General features: G+C 50.8%; 1 protein-coding gene across 2 annotated transcripts in view; it reads left to right on the top strand.

The window, feature by feature from the left end:
• Nucleotides 1-19,985, top strand: part of DNAAF11 (dynein axonemal assembly factor 11) — a 136,337-nt gene that overhangs the window by 44,218 nt on the left and 72,134 nt on the right. For both annotated transcript variants that reach the window (XM_088449698.1, XM_088449699.1), the window contains exon 6: nt 1,457-1,639. In XM_088449698.1, coding sequence (XP_088305824.1) covers nt 1,457-1,639 — 183 coding nt within the window. The remainder of the gene's footprint in view (nt 1-1,456; nt 1,640-19,985) is intronic.

A 19,985-nucleotide genomic window follows, 5' to 3' on the forward strand; every position in this document is an offset into this window, starting at 1 on the left:
TCTACTCCCAGCAAACCATTAATCCTGTGTAGATAGGACAGCGTTCATCCATCATGCTGCTCTTCACGGAATGATGATGAATTTGTAGAGTACAAACCAGGGAGCTTGTTTTACTGGTCGTTTGTATACTTGGGGAAAATACTGAACTCTCTTATATAAATTGCAATAGCGTACAACCTATAAGATAATAGGTAGGAGCCGAATGGTTGCTATTGGCGACTTCTCCACGCTTTTCACTGCTTGATACATAGACCCCAAAAACCGTTAAACTCCAAACGGTAGACGCTGTCTATGCTGCCTAATAGATAACTGTCCGTCCTGTAAAAAACCTATAGCATTCTACTAATAAACACACAGCACGCATAATTGGCGTTTAATAAGGTCATTGCTTATTAATAAGAAGCAAAAACATTATAGAGAATGGTGGTAGGGAAGAGGGGGGTAGGCAGATCACCAGCAACAACCAGGCCCTGCAATACTACAGAGGCCTCAGATGTGACACAGAGGTGGCAGCGTCCTGTCCTTGGTGTTTAGATCAAATGGTTTCCAATACTGCTTCATATCATTTGTAAAAATGAAGAACCATCACGTAGGATGGTGTCACCGTTCCCCGGATGGAGGATACCTGCCAGGCCCATCTGTGAAAGAAGGTATATCGGCCAAGCACAACAAATTTGCTGCACCTCCCCTACCTTCCATCCCCCTTCTCTCCCTAAGAGCACTAGAAGACAAATATAGGATCAAGGAGGATGGGTAGGGTGATCTGAAGCCAAAGACACCTCATTCTGGGCATTAAGCCCCTGTAAAGACTCCTGAGGCCCAATCCCTTCCCTTCCTAATGTCTCATTGGCCCAAACTAAATAAGAACCACTTCAAAAACTAAAAAGACTTGACTTCATCAAAAAGGCCTGCACAATCTCAGGGTTTAACCCCCTTCAGTCCTATTGAAGCCTTCTGTTATCCTTAGTCTTTTAAAGGCAAGGGGAAGGGGGCTTGGACTGCACACCCTAATTTTAAACATAGTAAGAGGTGCTACCATGCTGAGACTTGTAGTACATTGCAGGGAACAAAGAATTCAGGTGCACACTCTAAGTATGGATCCCTCGTTCCATCCTTCATTTACTTGCACGGCATCATGTGCGATATCGACCGGTTGGCGGTTCAGCACGGCCGACCAGAAGATATCGCTAATGACCGCTGTGCAGGAGCGTGCAGATTGGCCGGACACACTGGACGATATGTCGTTCCGATTTGACCGGAAACAACATATCGGGCTGATATCTCTTCAGTGTGTACCCAGCTTTAAACATGATACATCCCTAGCAGCACGGATTAGGAATTTGCATGGTACATATATGACAATGTAGAAGAGGGTAAAAGTTTTTTTAGTTTTTAAATCGTCTATTTCCTGTAAAACAAGCTCGCGCACTAAATGATTTGAACATTTATTTTTAAGGCCAGAATGTGTTGAAAACAAACAAAGCTGTCCTGAGATGAACCCCGGAGCCCGGGAGGTGAGAATAGATGAGAGTGAAGAGGACAGAGCATTTTGGCAGGAGCCATCGCTGTACACGCCAGAAAGTAGATTAGAGACGCACAGATACATTGAGGAAAAACGCAAATCTAAGGAGAGCACAAGGTAAGTGCACAGGAACTGTGACTCCTCATCACCTTGTTTAATAGAGCTCAGAGCCCTTGACTGGGCGGAGTGTTGTAAACATTTGGGATATGACCAATTACCAATACTAGCTAATAATAAAGGCAGATAAACCACTCTATCAGCCTGGCGGGCCGGACAGGAGTGAAGCGCGGGTGATAATGGAGACCTGTTGGCAGGAAGCGAATGCCTTTGTCTAATGCAACAAATGGAAGGAAGTCAGTAGTGCTGCACCGTCATATAGCTGTGTCCTCATACACTGAGCGGCTTTACGCCATAAACGCCAGATGCCCAGCGTGACTAAGACAAGTGGCATACTGTATTTTTCTTTAAATTTGAGTCTTCGTTGCATTGCAGACACTAGGTCAAGCCATTCACAGTATACCAGAGAAGCTAGACTGTGATTGTAATCAGATAGGACTTGGTATAATACATGTACAACGGAACTTAATTACAGAAAAAGTCGCAGCTGCTCACATCGGAGCCTTTTATACAGAGGTTCAGAATCCTTTGCACACAGATGTACAAATGTTGCAAGTTCCAGTGGTCAGTGTACGCTAGCAACGTAGTTCTGTCGCTTCCAGTTGTTTATTTTATGCAGACAAGTCGTACATTTTGTGCAAAAATGATTCTCGGCGCAGCCAAGTCACACTGACCAGGCACAACGAGAGTGGCTGTTTGCCGCGACTTGAGCAATAGAGTATTAGGGCACATCTGTATATATCCTTATTTTCCTCTTGAACATTTATATGGTTTATGTATGTTCATTGGGTATAAAAACACATACATCTCTTAAGTGTCCGCAATGTCCGGGCTATTCGGGTTGTTATTTTGCCAAGGCCAGCACTCTACTGGAGAAGAGACCGATCTGCACCAGGAGATATGTGAGTATTGCTTTTTTCTCCCATGAGATCCACGGCCTGAGCTGACTAGCTTGGGGTGTTAATGCTTTGGCTGGGGTTATACCCGCTAGTTTGAGTCCGATGCTTGTTTTAAAATTACGGGGACACCCACGCCTTTCCCCCTCCCTATTTTTAAAACTAGGACTGGCTAATAGTCCAGTGCTGGTTCACAAAATACAGGGGAACCCTACACGTTTTGTCCCTTGTGTTTTTAGAACCAGGATTGGCTCATGAGCCCGGAGCAAGTTATGCTATGGGAAGGGGAATCGCACGTCAATTTTTTTTTTTTTTTACATTTGACCCTTGTTTGTGCCTATTTGCAGGAAGAAATATACATGGATCACACGGATCTGTGTATGTTTTTGCAGAACTTGCAGCTCACGGGCAGTGATTTCCTGAATTTGGACACGAGTTTTGTCCATTCTCGTGAGTGTTTAGAAACTCGAATATTGGTAAATTCCTGATTCCTATTTTTACTAGGGAAAAGTTTCTCGAGTTTGGTTGATAGTGAATTGAAGTGTCTTCGCTAACTCTCCCAACTTTTACCGTAGCAAACAAGAATTCTCTCCCGAGTTTGTTGTTTGGAAATTTCCGAGTTGTAAAAAAAATGGCCAAACTCTCCAGAGAATGCGTACTCGACCAAACTCTATTGTTAGCAAATATACCCCTAGGTGTATGAGCGCACATCTGTACACAAGTAGAGATGCGACTAGTTGCGTGCGACTCTGTAACGCCCATAAGCTTTTGGCTGGATTAAGGGCCACATGAGCATAGAGTTGAAAATAACCAAGGGCCTATTGTCAGAAGCGAAGGATGTGTGGCTGGTGCAGTGTGGGCGTGGCCAGTGCTGTAGGGGTGTGACCAGTGCTGTAGAGGTGTGGTCAGTGCCATGTGGGTGTGTACACCCCCTACACTATCAGCCCCAATGTCACCCTGAATACATAACAGAAGAAAAATTGCATAATTTTGTGAAGAAAATAGAAATACAATTTTAATACTAATGATTTACGGGCGACCGTGTGACCAGCTGTACGGTTGGTCATCATTATGCTGTCATGATGAAGAACCTATTTATATGGGGAGGCCTGGGGCTAAAACTCCATCTGCCCCAATGTTACTCTGGGCCTGCGTACGCTCAGTTCAGGAGCTTGACCAGTGCGAAAACATGCAAGAAACTCTACATCAGCCCCACGGTGTGTACGAGCATAGTGACAAGCGTAGGAGGGGCGCTGAGGAGACCGTCCACTCCTTACACTCTCTGACCCCACTGTCATCTTCTTCCTATTAAAGTAGTAAAGGAGGAAGCATTGAGTGATCTCAACCAATCCTCCTCCTGCAGTCTGTGAGTTCAGCCAATGGCTGACTACAATATTAGATGAGGCGGGGACTATGTCAGGTGATATCTGTTCACATCTGAAAACATTGTATTATGTCACTTTTGGGTGGAGGTGCATGCGTTCCACCAGCCGGGCTGCCGAGACGTAAGATGGGCCCCGGTGCTAGAGAGGGGCCAATCATGGGGGCATGGTCATAACCTGCTCAGTGTATTATGCAGTATCAGGAACGTGCGCAAAGAAATGGGGGTGTTTCTCTATCTCCCCCGGCTGAACCGAGCCCCTGCCGAGGGTCCACCATAAAAGCCTGGGCCCGAGAAAACTGTGCCCACCTCTCTCTCTGCGCCCCACAGTGCAATAGACTGAGATGGTTTCCTCTTATTGTCAGGACTTATTCATCTATTAGAAACCTGCTGTAATGTGGTAGCAAGTGAGTGAACATGGCTCTGTTGATGCTTCTTGGTAGGGGTTCCTGACTCCTGTGCATGACTTTGTGGTCTGTAGGTCCCTGATGCTATAAATAGTCTTTAAATCTGTAGTTGATGTTGATTTAGTATTGCTATAAGAAGATGGACTGGTTTTGCTAATTAGCTGCCCATACTTATTTTAGTATCAATTTATTTGTAAAATGTGCAGATATTGGGCCTGATTCAGACCCACTCGCGAGCGGCTGTCCGCTCGCAAGTGGGTCGATGTTCTGGACTGAGCATGCGCACGACGCGACGAGCGAAGGAAAGTCCTTCTCTCGTTGTGTCTGATCAAAGGGGGCGTGCTGTCGATGTTGATTGACAGCACGCCCCCTTTGGTAGGCGTGCCAGGGGCGTGCCTCCCTGACGGGGGCGTTCCCACAGGAAGCCGGCCCCACTGACATCACTAGTGATGTCAGTGGGAGTGATGTTGGCTCTGATAGAGCCAAAATCACTCCGGAGCTTGCGGTTGAAAACCTCAACCGCAGGCTCCGGCTCGCAGTTTCGATGGTCGCGATGGTCAAGACCATCGCGGCCATCAAACTGCACGCTCGTATAGCCTGTGGGTGGTGACCCACAGCTATACGAGCGTCCAGGAGGACGCTCCATTTTCATGGAGGCCGGCCCTCATTCAGAGCGTGCGCTCTGCTCAGAGCGTACGGCTCTGAATGAGGGCCTTTGTCTTAGGTTTGCTGCAACCCGCCATGTTAGTGACACGCATTGCCCTGATTGGCTGTCTCACGCTATCTTATGTCATTTACTGTGATTGACAGTCCTAGCTCTAATACAGCGCTCATTCATCTACTTCATGAGAGCTCGGACTGAGGAATTGTGGGTAGTGTAGTTCTTTTTTTTTTTTTCTTTTCTTCACAGAATAATCCCTACAGTGTTCGACAGACCAACAAGGTTAATGAGGATTACCTAAATGAAATACAGGACCTCATTGAGAGCCGCTCGCTCTGAATGAGAGCAGCCGCTTTTTTTGTTAAAAGCCAGCCTCCTGGCCGCTCGCTAAGCTGTGGGTGACCACCCACAGCTTTTGCGAGCGGCCAGGTGATGGTCGCGATGGACCATCATGACCATCGGGCTTGCGACGAGGCCCTTGTGGTAGGGTCTCGTCTGTCGCAAGCCCCAGTGAGCTTCCGGCCCTAATAGAGCCGGAAGTCACTACTGACATCACTGGTGATGTCAGTAGGGCCGTCCACAAACGGCAGGCGTTCCTTCGGGAACGCCTCCGTTTGGCCAGCCACCTCCCCACCCTGCCTACAAAACGGGGCGAGCTGTCGATCAACTTCGTCAGCCACCCCATTTGTAGCGAGCCCTGGAGCGAGTGAATTTCTCACTCGCTACGGGGCTTGCGCACGCCGCGCGTGCGTAATGCGCAACCATCGACACGCCTGCGTGCGGGTCTGAATGAGACCCATAGTCACAAAATGGCACTAAAGTAGAAAAATGTTTTCTTGTTTTGAAGGCGGCGTTCCTTTTTAAGTCGATGGTGGCTATAAAAAAAGCGATTTGCTCTGAGCTCTCGCATGATTAATGTCCGTCCCTAGAGAGAGACATTGTACATTGAGGAACGCTGTTGCTGTGACATTTGTACGGCTGAGGAAATAGCTGCTGGGAAAGTTGGAGGTTATGGGATTTATTTAGCTGCAGCGATCGGCGCCGCGTCTCATGCGGCTAGTATTTTATTTTGGTGACACTGATTTTATTTCTGTGTTGTCCGCTTTTCATTTATTTTATCCTTTCACGCATTGTCACACAAAAATGTTCATAGGGTCTGAATCAGACCGTTCGCTAGGGTGCGTTCGTACGTAGCCAGCCGATTTTAGCAGTCTGCGTATAAGACGCAGTGCGGGAACCAGTCCATGCGATTGCGAAGCGTTCGCACTCTGTACACAGACGCCCCGCTAGAATGAGTAGCAGGACGAGCCGTTTGTGGGTGGTGACGGGGTAGTCGCTGGAAACGGGGGAGTGGTGGTGTGAACACAGGCGTGTCTGTGCGTCTGAACGCCGTCTCAGGGGCGTGCATAATTAACACGCATCGTCAGCGTACACGTCACATGGCTGAATTACACACAGCAGTACTCTCAGTGCTTGCGGTACGGTATGGTCAGCCACAAGTGCTGCGTATGGGTCCGATGTTACTCGATGTTAACGATTGTTTAATACAGTTCCTGGAGTTGACGTATGTTGCTAAGGGAAAGTAGGCGTCTTGTGTCAGGCTGGTGGGCGTCTAATATAATACCGCGATCGCACGGCAAGACATAGTGGGCGTGCTAATGTCTTGCTAGTGATCGCAGAATTTGCATGCTTTGGCTGCTGACGGCTGCGTGCGAACACCTCCTAGTGAATGGGTCTGAATCGGGCCCATAGGACCTCATTCAGAGCCGGACGCTATTTGCGCTCGCTCGTTCAGAAAAAAGGGGTGGCTATTCAAATGAACCTTTCGCTCTTTGCGGTCTGATCACGCCTCTAGGTTTGAACGAGCGAACCAAACATGCGGCCGTTTTTTTGAAAAATACGCCCCCTGGCCGCTCGCATCCTATGTCATGTCCGCTATTTATTAGATTAATCGAGTACATCGACCAGTGTATGAACTGCTCGCTATTCTTGTGGTTGGTTTTTCCTACCGCAATCATGCGAGCAGTTCTGACTATAAAATAACCCAGTCACGTGGTCAATGACGCTGCTGTATTAATTATGCACACCCATAAAACGCCCGATTTGACCTTTAAGCACGCCTGCGTTCGGATCTCCACTCCCCGTTTTCAAGCACCTTCCCCTGTTACCACCCACATACGCCTCCTCCTGTCACTCAAAATAGCAGGCATTCGCTATTTAGCGAACAAACGATTTTCGTCCGCATTGACTGGTTCGCGCATGCGTATTACGATCCGTACGCATGCGCAGTTGTGCAAACATCGTTCGGAACGAACGAGCGCCCGCTTACGAGCGGCTCTGAATCAGGCCCATAGTTCCTTCTTTAAAAATAACCCAGCCGGCACAGAGTTACTTTGTACATATAGGGGATATGTTGCGGTAGATTGTTGTAAAGGGTGTTAATCAGAGGATCCGGACCCTATAGCGAAATTTGGATAGACTGTCTCTGTTTTTCTGTCCCATAGGTAGATGTGCCAACGCTATGCTGGTTATTGTGAAGCTCATACATCGATGTGTCTGAACTTGCGGTGGGACTGCCGTAGTCTTGTTTGTTTGGTCACAGCGAGTGGAAGATCTTCGTACGTTTCGTCATGGCGGATGAGGAAGACGTGTCTGTGAGATTACGTCAGAGATGCGTGATTGAATTTTGTGTTAAACTTGATAAAAGCGGAAATTAACTCATGAAATATTACGGCAAGCATACGGTGGAGAAACAATTAGCCATGCTGCAGTATTTCTACTTCAGGGTCCATAGGGGTTCACAGGGTGACCTTGGGGGTATAGCTGGATCCTGGATCCTCGGGCACCACGGAGTTAAAGCTTTTAGCTGCTCCCAGGATGCACTTGGGTCCAACCTCCCCTATACCCCGCCCCCGAGCCACAGGCACCTCAGTTTAAGATGGTGCCCGGCCGGAGTCGGGTCACCCTGCGGGGGGGGGGCTGCAGGAGCAGCCCCCTAAAGCTTTTTTAAACTTAGTTAAATGTATTTATTTTTTTTACTAGAGTTTTTTTCTCTAGAGCAGCAGCGATGGGCTGTCTGTACAGACGCCCACGCTGCCGCTCCTTCTCCCTGCTGGCGCCGCGACGCCAGCACTGAACTGGGGATCGCGGCGGGGGAAGCCAGAGTCTGTACTAGCCGGACTCTGGTTTCCCCCGGGACTGCTGCCGGAAGACGCCGGGGAGATTAAGGTAAGCCGCGCACCGCTGATTAGCGGCGGTGCGCGGGTTCCTTGTAAATGCAGTCCCATGCCCCCGGTCTAGGGGACAGACCGGGGGTGCTAGCGGTGGCAGCGGGCCCCCCCTCCAGCGGAGGCATACCCCGCCAGACCACTAGACCACCAGGGTAAATTAAGCGGCAAGCGGGATGCCGGCAACCCGGGGGTTAAATATGCTAGCCAGGGGAGGAAGCCTTCCCTGTCTAGCGGCTCCTCCCCTCAGCTCAGCGCGCCTTTCAGCTCGTAGTCTGGCGTCGCTGAGCTGCAGCTACTCGGCCACTCCTCCTCTGAGGTCTCCAGCAGCCATTTTCTCCAGTGGATACTCGGGGAACACGTGGACCGGTCCCCCTGTGTACCTCTCCCCCGACAAGGACAGTGTACACAGCACTATAGCCCTCCCAGACTCTGAATCTGGGAAGGTTGATTGTAGTGGAAAGGTGCAGTGAGTATATCTTCCTGCATGGTATGTGACTTTTGCTAGTGCTGCCTGTCTGTGTCTTTTTTCTACTTACTGTCAGCCTATACCTATCCCTTTCCTTCTCTACAAGCCCTACAGGTGTGCGGGGGAAGGGTGTTTCTACAGACCTCACCTATATAAATCACGTATTTGTGAGGTCCGTCACATACAGTTGTGTGCTACACAGTACCATATTGTGGGCTGTTGTTCAGCACACTGGTGAGTGCGCACATTTTCTTCCTAAGTCATGTCTGAGGAGGAGATTGAGCACTCCGGGGCTCCGGTATTGTTCTCCTGCAGGCGCTATTCTGCAGGAGTGGATAGGGAGGATTTGTCACAGGACGGCCTGTGCGGACGGTGCCAGGCGCTTCCTGGTATGTCTAAACCTCTCATGTCGCAGGAGCCACCATGGGCGATGTTTTCCCAGGTGCTGGTGTCCATCGCGGACCGTCTGTCGGTCCCGACTGCCGCCCCTACTAGGGCGTTGCCCCAGCCTGCCATCCCCCATTCCCCGGGTGTCCCACAATTATTGCAGACTCCCCCGGGGTCTCAGCCTGTTGGTCCCTATGCGGGGTTGCCAATGTATATTCAGTCCACCCCTGTGGCACAGCAGGCTGTGGTGCCGTTTCAGGCTCCTGTGGCAGCTCCTCCACCCTGGGTGGATGCGCTTTCCCACACTGTCCAAGATTTGGCGGCAGCATCTTCGGCTTTTCAGTCGATGTTGCGCAGTGACGTGCCCTCCAGGGCGTCTAAACGCTCAGTCATGGCGCAGGCTGCGCATCTTTCGGATTCTGAGGGGTCCTCGGATGATTGTGAGGTGCAGGATGACTCAGCCTCAGATGCCTCAGTCCAGGAGGTAGACACTAAGTCTTCCATCAATGTGCAGGCTCTGGTTAAGGCGGTGCGGGCCATTCTTCTGATTGAGGATGAGGCACCCGCTCCCAAGTCGAGGTATCCTAGTTTTAAAAAAGCTAAGGTTACTTCTGCAGCGTTCCCCTTGTCTGATCAGTTGACTGATCACATGGCGGTGGCCTGGCAGACTCCCAGTAAGCGTTTCCTGCCACAGAAACGCTTGGCGTCCAATTATCCATTCCCGGAAGCGCATTGTAGGAAATGGGAAACTCCGCCTGCAGTCGAATCCCATGTAACACGCCTCATCGGGAGTGCTACTTTGCCATTGCCGTCTATATCCTCGCTGAAGGATCCTACGGACAGGAAGGTGGAGACTTGTCTAAAGTCTATTTATTCTCTCTCAGGGGCTGTAGCCCGGCCGTCCATGGCCATCTCCTGGGTGGCCAAGGCCATTGAGGGGTGGGCCAACGCCTTGGAGGACACGTTTACGGATGAAGCTCCGGACGTCCAGAGGGCGTTGTTAGGACAGATGAGAGATGCCGCCTCCTACATTGGAGAAGCATCGTTGGATGCTAGCCTGTTGACCTCTAGGGTTTCGGCGGCAGCATTGTCTGCTCGTAGATCCTTGTGGTTGCGGTCTTGGAGAGCAGACGCGGATTCAAAGAAAGGCTTGGAGGCCTTACCTTTTAATAGAGAATTACTATTTGGTCCGGACCCGGACAAAATAGTAGATGCCCTGGCAAAATCCAAGTCAGCCTTCCTCCCTTCAGCTACTACACCTGCTAAGGTCTGGAGCTCTGCCTTTCGTTCCTTTCGGGTTCAGGGCAAGGCAAAGGGTCAGTCCTTCCCGAGGCAGTCCGCACCCAAGACCGCCTCAAAGCCAAAGAAGCAAGCCTGGAGTGCTAGGCGCCCTTCTTCCAAGCAAGAAGATAAACCTTCTGCATGATGGGACGGGCCTTCCTCTGGGGGACCCCAGAGTGGGAGGCCGACTTCTTCAATTCGCCCAGTGCTGGCACAATACCACCACGGATGCCTGGGTGCGAGAAGTGGTCTCCCAGGGGTACGCCCTGTCTTTTCGGCACAGGCCGCCTGGCCAGTTTTTTTGCACAAGTCCTTCTCAGGACAAAACCAAGGCCTTGCAGGTTCAGGAAGCCATAGAGGCCTTGCTGACGGCGGGGGTCATTATACCCGTACCACAGTCTCAACGTGGGATGGGGTATTACTCTACACTGTTTCTGGTGCAGAAACCCAATGGCTCTCATCGCCCCATCCTCAATTTGAAGTCCCTGAACAGGTTTCTCAGGGTTCCCAAATTCAGGATGGAAACTTTGCGTTCCATCATTCTGGCAATGGAACCAGGGGACTATATGGTCTCCCTGGATATCCAGGACGCCTACCTCCATGTGCCTATAGCAACATCGCACCAACGGTTTCTGCGGTTTGCTATTCTCCACAACCACTACCAATTCAGGGCTCTACCCTTTGGTCTCTCCACGGCACCAAGGGTATTTACCAAGGTGATGGCGGTCATGGCGGCTCATCTTCGGAGCCAGGGAATACGGTTGCTACCGTATCTAGACGACCTCCTCTTGCTGGCAAGCTCCCCGGAGGTACTGATCCAGCATCTCCACCTGACGGTCGCTTGTCTACAGGTGCACGGCTGGTTGATCAACTGGAAGAAGTCCTCCCTCATCCCATCACAGCGGATGGTTCATTTGGGGGCCCTGCTGGATTCTCGTCAGCAACGGATTTTTCTGACTCCAGAGAAGGTCTCCTCCTTACAGCTGCGGATTCACAGTTGTCTGAGCAGTGGCAGAGTGTCGGTGCACTCAGCGATGAGAGTTTTGGGGTCCATGGTGTCGGCATTCGACATGGTGGAGTTTGCCCAGTTCCATTCCAGGCCCCTGCAGGGGCTGATTCTTTCGGAATGGAACGGATTGCCACACAGGATCCGCTCTCAGATGCTGGTGTTGTCCTCGGAGGTGCGTTTGGCCTGGTGGCTGCAGACGGCTCATCTCCTAGAGGGGCGCCCCTTTTGGATCCCGGAATGGGTTCTGCTCACGACAGATGCCAGTCTCCGGGGTTGGGGGGCGGTGACAGGCTCCTTGTCACTTCAGGGTCGTTGGTCGGCGGAGGAAGCGATTCTTCCCATCAACATCCTGGAACTGCGGGCAGTATACAGAGCCCTGCAGTTGTCCGGCACCGCTCTTCACGGAAGGGCCGTTCAGGTGCAGTCAGACAACGCCACCACGGTGGCGTACATCAATCACCAGGGAGGGACTCGCAGTCGAGCTGCGATGTCGGAGGTGTCCCGCGTCCTGGCTTGGGCGGAGCGCTATCTTCCAGCTCTCTCGGCAGTTTTCATCCCAGGAGTCCTCAATTGGGAGGCAGACTTCCTCAGCCGTTACGACTTGCATCCCGGGGAATGGTCTCTTCATCCAGAGGTATTCCAACTACTCGTGGACAAGTGGGGGCTGCCAGAGCTGGACCTGATGGCGTCCCGTCACAATCACAAGCTGCCTGTGTACGGGTCAAGGACAAGGGACGCAGGCGCAAGTCTGATAGACGCGCTGTCGGTGAAATGGCTGTTTCAACTGGCTTACTTGTTCCCTCTGATATCTCTGCTGCCTTGGGTCCTGCGCAAGTTCAAACAGGACGGAGGCACACTGATCCTGGTGGCCCCAGCGTGGCCCAGAAGGCCGTGGTACTCCGATCTGCGGAGCCTGTCCATCGACGCTCCGTACCTCCTACCTCAACGGCGGGACCTGTTGTCTCAGGGGCCCTGTCTTCACCCGGATCTGGGTCGACTATCTTTGACGGCGTGGCTCTTGAGACAGCCGTCCTGAGGTCTCGGGGCTTTTCTAGCTCCGTTATTACCACCATGCTGAGGGCGCGCAAGCCTGCTTCCGCGAGGATCTATCACAGAGTATGGCACACTTACTTTCAGTGGTGCGAGGCCAGAAACTATGATCCCCAGGTGTTCCGGGTTTCGCGTATTCTGGCTTTCCTTCAGTCGGGTTTGGATTTACGATTACGTCTTTCTTCGCTGAAGGTGCACGTGTCTGCTCTGTCGGTGTGGTTCCAGCGCAGGATCGCTGATATGCCGGACGTACACACAACTTTTTCCAGGGAGTTTTGAGAATCCAGCCTCCCTTTGTGCCACCTGTGGCCCCGTGGGATTTGGCGGTGGTTCTTCGGGCCTTACAGGGTCCGCCTTTTGAGCCCTTGGAGTCAGTCGAGCTCAAGTGGCTAACTTTTAAAACTGTTTTCCTCTTGGCAATTGCTTCTGCCAGGAGGGTTTCAGATTTGGGGGCGCTTTCTTGTCGTCCCCCTTTTCTGATTTTTCATAAGGACAGAGCAGTGCTTCGCACTCTTCCTGATTTCCTGCCTAAGGTGGTTTCCAGGTTCCACATTAATCAGGAAATTGTTGTACCAGCCTTTCAGTCGCCTGATCTTTCGGCTGGGGAGGCTTCCTTAGACGTTGTCCGTGCACTCCAGGTTTATGTGGGCCGGACTAGTTCTGTGAGGAAGTCGGATTCTTTGTTTATCCTCTTTGGTTTTCACAAGAGGGGTTGGCCTGCCAACAAACAGACTCTAGCCCGTTGGCTTCGTTCTGTTATTATTGAGGCTTATATGCAGGAGGGTTTACCTGTTCCAGCCTCTGTTAAGGCTCATTCCACTTGGTCTGTGGGCCCTTCTTGGGCTGCTAGCCGTGGCGCCTCTGCTGTTCAGCTCTGTAAGGCGGCCACCTGGTCTTCCATTCAGACCTTTTTGAGGTTCTATGCGTTTGACACCTTTGCCTCTCAGGATGCATCCTTTGGGCGCCGGGTTCTCCTATCAGCACAGGAGCGTCCCCGCCCTTAGTTGGACTGCTTTGGGACATCCCCAAGGTCACCCTGTGGACCCCTATGGACCCTGAAGTAGAAAACAAGAGATATGGTAAGAACTTACCTTTGTTATCTCTGTTTCTACGAAGTCCATAGGGTCCACAGGGCACCCGCCCTGACGCACCTGGCTTCATATGGGCTCTGTGACTGGTCGCCGGTTTTCCGTCTCCCATTTCTGTGAGTATGGTTCTTGTGTGTTCCAGTCATCCTTCTCTCTGTTTCGTCTCCTCCTCCGGCCTGGGCTGCTTACCAACTGAGGTGCCTGTGGCTCGGGGGCGGGGTATAGGGGAGGTTGGACCCAAGTGCATCCTGGGAGCAGCTAAAAGCTTTAACTCCGTGGTGCCCGAGGATCCAGGATCCAGCTATATCCCCAAGGTCACCCTGTGGACCCTATGGACTTCGTAGAAACAGAGATAACAAAGGTAAGTTCTTACCATATCTCTTGTTTTCGGTGGTGGAAGCACTTCAAAGAGGGTAATACGCGAGTGACTGACGAAGCGCGTTCTGGGGGACCATCCACCGCGGTTACAGATGTCAGCATTGCCAAACCGCGGAAATGTTGCAAAATGACAGAAGGTAACGTTACGCAAACTTTCGGCTTCACTTGGCGTCTCATTCCAACGGGTTCAGCATATTGTGACAAAGGAACTGAAAATGCATCGTGTGTGTGCCAGGTGGGTACCCAGAACTCCCACAGAAGAGCAGATGTGACGACGAGTTGAATAGTGTAAGAACGCCGTTCCAATGTCGGAGAGGATACGCGATATACTGATATCAATTGTGACGAAAGTTATCGTAACGTTACCTCCTGTCATTTTGCAACATCTCAGCAGCTTTGGCAATGTTGACATCTGTAACCGCGGTGGATGGTCTCCCAGAACGCGTTTAGTCAGTCACTCGCGTATTACCCTCTTTGAAGTGCTTACACCACCGAAATACTGCAGCACGGCTAATTGTTTCTCCACCATATGCTTGCCGTAACATTTCATGAGTTTCATTTCCGCTTTTTCCAAGTTTAACACAAAATTCCATCACAAATCTCTGACGTAATCTCAGACACGTCTTCCTCACGTACGAAGATCTTCCATTCGCTATGACAAAATATAGAGGACCACGGCAGTCCCAACGCAGGTGTAGAAACATCAATGTATGAGCTTCACAATAACCGGCATAGCGTTGCCACGTCTACCTATGGGACAGAAAAACACAGGCAGTCTCATTACTATTCAGTCAGCCCTCATAGAAGTAGCCTGGAGCTTTAGGGTATGGCTGGGCGTTGTAGTGTACCGGACGACTGAATGGTAAATGCACTGGCGGATGTTAGTAATATGCCCATACGCTATAGCGGTGGTGATATAGTATGCATACGGTGTTTGTATAGTCTCTGTATGGCTAGTGTGTTGGAGGCTGCGTTTACACAGTAGACATATCGTCTAACCAGAGTACACTGAGGATGGCGGCAGCGCCAAAGTGCTCCTCACCCAGCACCTATGCCCATAGCTGTGTTTTCCATCCACCACCACCAAGGCTGCTGTAGCCACTGGGGGAAGGTGAAAAGCACTTTTGTTATTTTAATAAAACGTGTTTTTAGCTGGGCCTTTAACTAACTATAAAGCGTTTATTTTCCCTCTTATTTATCTATTCTACACATTTTTCTACACTTGAAAGTGGAATCGAAATCCCAAGTCTGGACATTTAATCACACTACGCATTTGCGAGATGGCCACCCGGGTTACTCCTGCGCAGATAGAGGAAGGCAGACTGGCAAAGTGGTTAAGCGTGCTCTTATCTCTGCCAGCCAGCATGACCGGGCACCTGAGAAACGCTCCTGGCTGCTTCAGCCACATGTTAATAATAAACTGCGTCGATTAATGGATCGCTGCGATAGAAATTGTAAAAGTAAGTAAGTATGAGTAATGTGTACAGGGAAAACTTCTAGTTGTGTCTGTCAGACTGTGCAAAACAAACTCTTTTCCGGGAGTGGCAAGGCCAGGATCTGTGTCCATGGATGCAGATTCCTGGCCTCACATGCCAGCCTGCGTAAGTTGAGGCTTATTTAGATGGCCAGCGCCATCCAACATCGCGACCGACTGTCGCCTTGGTGATCCCAGGCTGCGACCTCGGACGCAGCGCTGGGATCGCAGATGCAGCAGAAGGTGTCAGACACCTCCTTCTGCGTTTGCATTTTTAGGAAGGATGGATTTGCACATCTGCTTGTGTGCGGCTCTGCGATTTCTCCCTCTGATGAATGAGACCCTAAATTAGAAAAAAATGACATGAAGGAGATTGCCATGATTGCGACAATACAGTTGTGTGCAATGGCTCCACAGCAAAATGGCTAAAAAACATTTAATATCTAAATTATTAACCTGATTTTTTATGAACAATTGACCTCCTGTGCCTGAGTAATGTCACTGGTCTCTAGTGAATTAATCGGATACCGTCTGAGGCACATACTGTAGGCACAGCAGCAAAAGAGCTGAGTCAGTAATGTCACTGGTTCCTAGTGAATCAATTATTGACTAATGACTATCTCAGTGATGTCACCGGTCCCTCGCTATTTGACAGACGGTCGACCTCTCTCACGAATATTGTTTTTTGTTTACAGAATGGATGCCCCAGTGATGTCACTTGCCTGTACTGGATCTAATAGTATAATTTTAACCCAGAGGCCTGTATTAAATACTCTGCGATGTCTGGAGGTGGGCAACATGGTAAAATATGGTGCCCTAACATCGCTAATCTTTATGAGCGAGGGAAAATGTACAAAGTTGGTGGGTGCAAAGAGCCATCATCCTGACGGCTTCTCTGGCACTTTGCAGCCATTGAATCGTCCCTTGAGAATGTCTTGAATATCACAACGAATTACTTGTCTCTTTATGTACCAATGACATTCAGTGTCGCAGAGGCATGATTTCAACTGTTTTATTGAGCAATACATGTCTAAAAATATAGGTTTCTACAACCAATCAGATGTTGGCTTTCATTTTTGTAACATAAACTAGACAGAGTAAATCCACTGAGGGGTTGAGGTCGGAGCAGGTACTAATTACCCAGGCCTGAGCTTGTTGGAGGGGCCTGGATCAGCTATCAATGGGGACATTGGCCCTGATTCAGAGCCGGACGCTCTGAAAGAGCGCTCGCTCTGAATCGGGGCGTTTTTTTATTTTATTTGCGGCCACCTGGCCGCTCGCATAGCTGTGAGTGACCACCCACAGCTATTGCGAGCAGCCAGGATGATGGTTGCGATGGTCAAGACCATCGCGACCATCGGGTTTGCGACGAGAGCCTTGTGGTAGGGTCTCGTGGCCGCAAGCCCCAGAGAGATTTCAGCTCTAACAGAGCTGGAATCTCTCCACTGACATCACTCGTGATGTCAGTGGGGCCGCCCCCAAAAGGCAGGCGTTCTCATGTGAACGCCTCTGTTTGGGCAGGCCCCCCCCCCCGGCCCGCCCACCAAAGGCAGCCGTTTGGGCTGCCACCCCCCCCCCCGGCCCGCCCACCAACATCGACAGCTCGCCCCCTTTAATGCGAGACCCGGAGCGACGGATTGCCCGTCGCTAGCCGGGTCTCGCGCATGCGCACGACGGAGCTGGCTCCGTCTTGCGCATGCGCTGTGGGCCACCATCGACCCGGTTTCGAGTGCTCAGCGCTTTCGACCGGTGCTGAATCAGGCCCATTGTCCCCCTAAGCAGCATGCAGCACTGCACATAGTATTTTTGGCGGCGGATCTCTCTGACAGGGAGAGGCAGAGGATGACGGGGAGAGGCAGAGGATGACGGGGAGAGGCAGAGGATGACGGGGAGAGGCAGAGGATGACGGGGAGAGGCAGAGGATGACGGGGAGAGGCAGAGGGTGACGGGGAGAGGCAGAGGGTGACGGGGAGAGGCAGAGGGTGACGGGGAGAGGCAGAGGGTGACTGGGAGAGGCAGAGGGTGACTGGGAGAGGCAGAGGGTGACGGGGAGAGGCAGAGGGTGACGGGGAGAGGCAGAGGGTGACGGGGAGAGGCAGAGGGTGACGGGGAGAGGCAGAGGGTGACGGGGAGAGGCAGAGGGTGACGGGGAGAAGCAGAGGGTGACAGTGGAAGGAAGTGGATGACAGGGAGAGGCAGAGGGTGACGGGGAGAGGCAGAGGGTGACGGGGAGAGGCAGAGGGTGACGGGGAGAGGCAGAGGGTGACGGGGAGAGGCAGAGGGTGACGGGGAGAAGCAGAGGGTGACTGGGAGAAGCAGAGGGTGACAGTGGAAGGAAGTGGATGACAGGGAGAGGCAAAGGGTGACGGGGAGAGGCAGAGGGTGACGGGGAGAGGCAGAGGGTGACGGGGAGAGGCAGAGGGTGACAGGGGAAGGAAATGGATAACAGGAGAAGGCGGAGAGGAACAGAGAGAGGCAGAGGGTGATAGAGAGAGGCAATGGGTGACAGAGGAATGCAGTGGGTGATGGGGAAGCAGAGGGTGATAGAGGAATCCAGTGGATGATGGGGAAGCAGAGGGTGACGGGAGAGACGTACAGTCCGATCCTTACCATGGAGATGCATGTGTGCTCGGTGCCCACTGAGGCAGCCCTGCCAGACAGGGAACACAGGTGCTGGCCGCCGATCTCTCCCGGGATCAGTAGCCTCTTCCTACACAAACGCTTGCAGCACGCGCAGCATCCTGCTGTATTTTTTATCACTGGCTCCTCAAGGTTTCCCCTGGTTTCACAAGGTCTCCCGACAGCTAGAGAAGCAGGACCACCTTAGAGAAGAGGAGCCAGGGACTCAGAAGTGATAGAGATAAGGGGAGGTGAGGACCCCCTACCCCTCCTCCTCCAGCCGGACCACATCCTCCCTCTTTGTTATGACACAGGCAATCGGCATGCCAGCCATTTACTATAATGAGTCAGGTCTGATTCATTATAATGCCACCATCTGCGGGCACCTTCATTGCGGAGGATCCGATGCAATGCCTCGGCTGCACTGCTGCTAATTCCGCCCCTGCCCTCCCGAATTGTTGGGACGACTCTTGTATCATTATGAAGGGAGGCAGTAGTCCCGGATTCCCCCTAGGCCCGTTGTTGTGTGGTGGGGAGGACAGACACACAGACGAGCCTACGTCATGATGCGGGATGTAGGAGGAAGATTTAAGAAGCCGGCCACAACAGAGTTTTTGGTATCGGTGGCCTGTCCAACTATGGTCTGGGGGTCAGACGAGTGATGTACTGTAGTTTATGTTCCGGACCCTCTAGCTGGCGGCTTATTAAATAATACAGGAAAAATAAAATGCAGATGCACACTCTAAGCCAGGGGTCTTCAACCTTGGCCCTCCAGCTGCTGTGGAACTACACATCCAAGCATGCACTAACATAGTGTTAGCATGCTCTTATATCAAAAAGGTGGCAGTGCATGCTGGGATGTGTAGTTCCACAGCAGCTGGAGGGCCAAGGTTGAAGATCCCTGCTCTAAGCCCTAACTACACTCATAGTCAAAATTATAATGAACTCTACACTTAAAATGGGGTATAAATGAAGTTCACAGCGCATTTCTGACCAAATAAGTGAGCTTCTAATCTATCGCATTAATCAGCGCAGTCTTCTGGTGCGCCCTAGTCGAATCGCATTTTTGGCAGAAAAAGATGCAAAAAACAGTCGCCCGGCAGTAGCAGATTGGCACGGGACCTGGCACGCTGAGAGGGGCTGATTGGCGTAATTTCAGCAATAATCTGTACCCAGTTTATGAAATGCTACTTGTTAACTGGCTTCTACAATTGTTGCCAATACAGTCTTTACTAAGCTACAGGCAGATTTGGTTGGACAACTTCACCACCTGTCCTCTGTGTCTTTAGAAAGTTTGACACATCTGCCCCTTACTATGATGAAGTACAATATAACACATCCATTATCCAATGTATCAAAACGACTTCAGCTTATTTAACATAAGAGAATTTAATACAGTCCACCCCGCCAGTGTGTAATTACGTATATATTACATGTATGGGAATGTTGTGCAACACATTGTTCACAAGCGGATTTAACGTTTCTTTACTCCCCTGTAGCCTTAATGTACAGGTGGACATACTTTGTTTTCCTTCACGTCCATGTACTATAATAGAGCAAGGAAAATGTCATTATTATTTTACAGTTAACTAGTGTTCATTCTAGCACCCTGCACCTGTCACAACCTGTGCAGTCCCTCTACCTGCCTGGGGTGTCACTCTCTGCTCTGGTGCTTCTACCACACTCTGCTCTGTATCTCATCAGTTTGTTACATCAGCTGAGTGTGCTAGAAGCACCACAGCAGAGAGCGACACCCCAGGCAGGAAAGAGGTACTGCACGAGTTGTGACAGGTGCAGGTGCTAGAATCAACACTAAGTTAACATAAAGGAAGATACAGCCTGATCCGATTAAATAGGTTTTCAGCCTTCAGACAAATTGAGTGTATTGATTTTTGTTCATTCCAGCTTGTACGAAATGTATTGCTTTACCTGTATGGCTTTCCTTAGCTGTATATTTACATTGCCCTTGGATATGACACATGACTGCTTGGATATGACACATGATGTCTTATCCAAGTG

Source organism: Taudactylus pleione, unplaced genomic scaffold (assembly GCF_031769625.1).
Source record: "Taudactylus pleione unplaced genomic scaffold, aTauple2 ptg000493l, whole genome shotgun sequence".
NCBI lineage: Eukaryota > Metazoa > Chordata > Amphibia > Anura > Myobatrachidae > Taudactylus > Taudactylus pleione.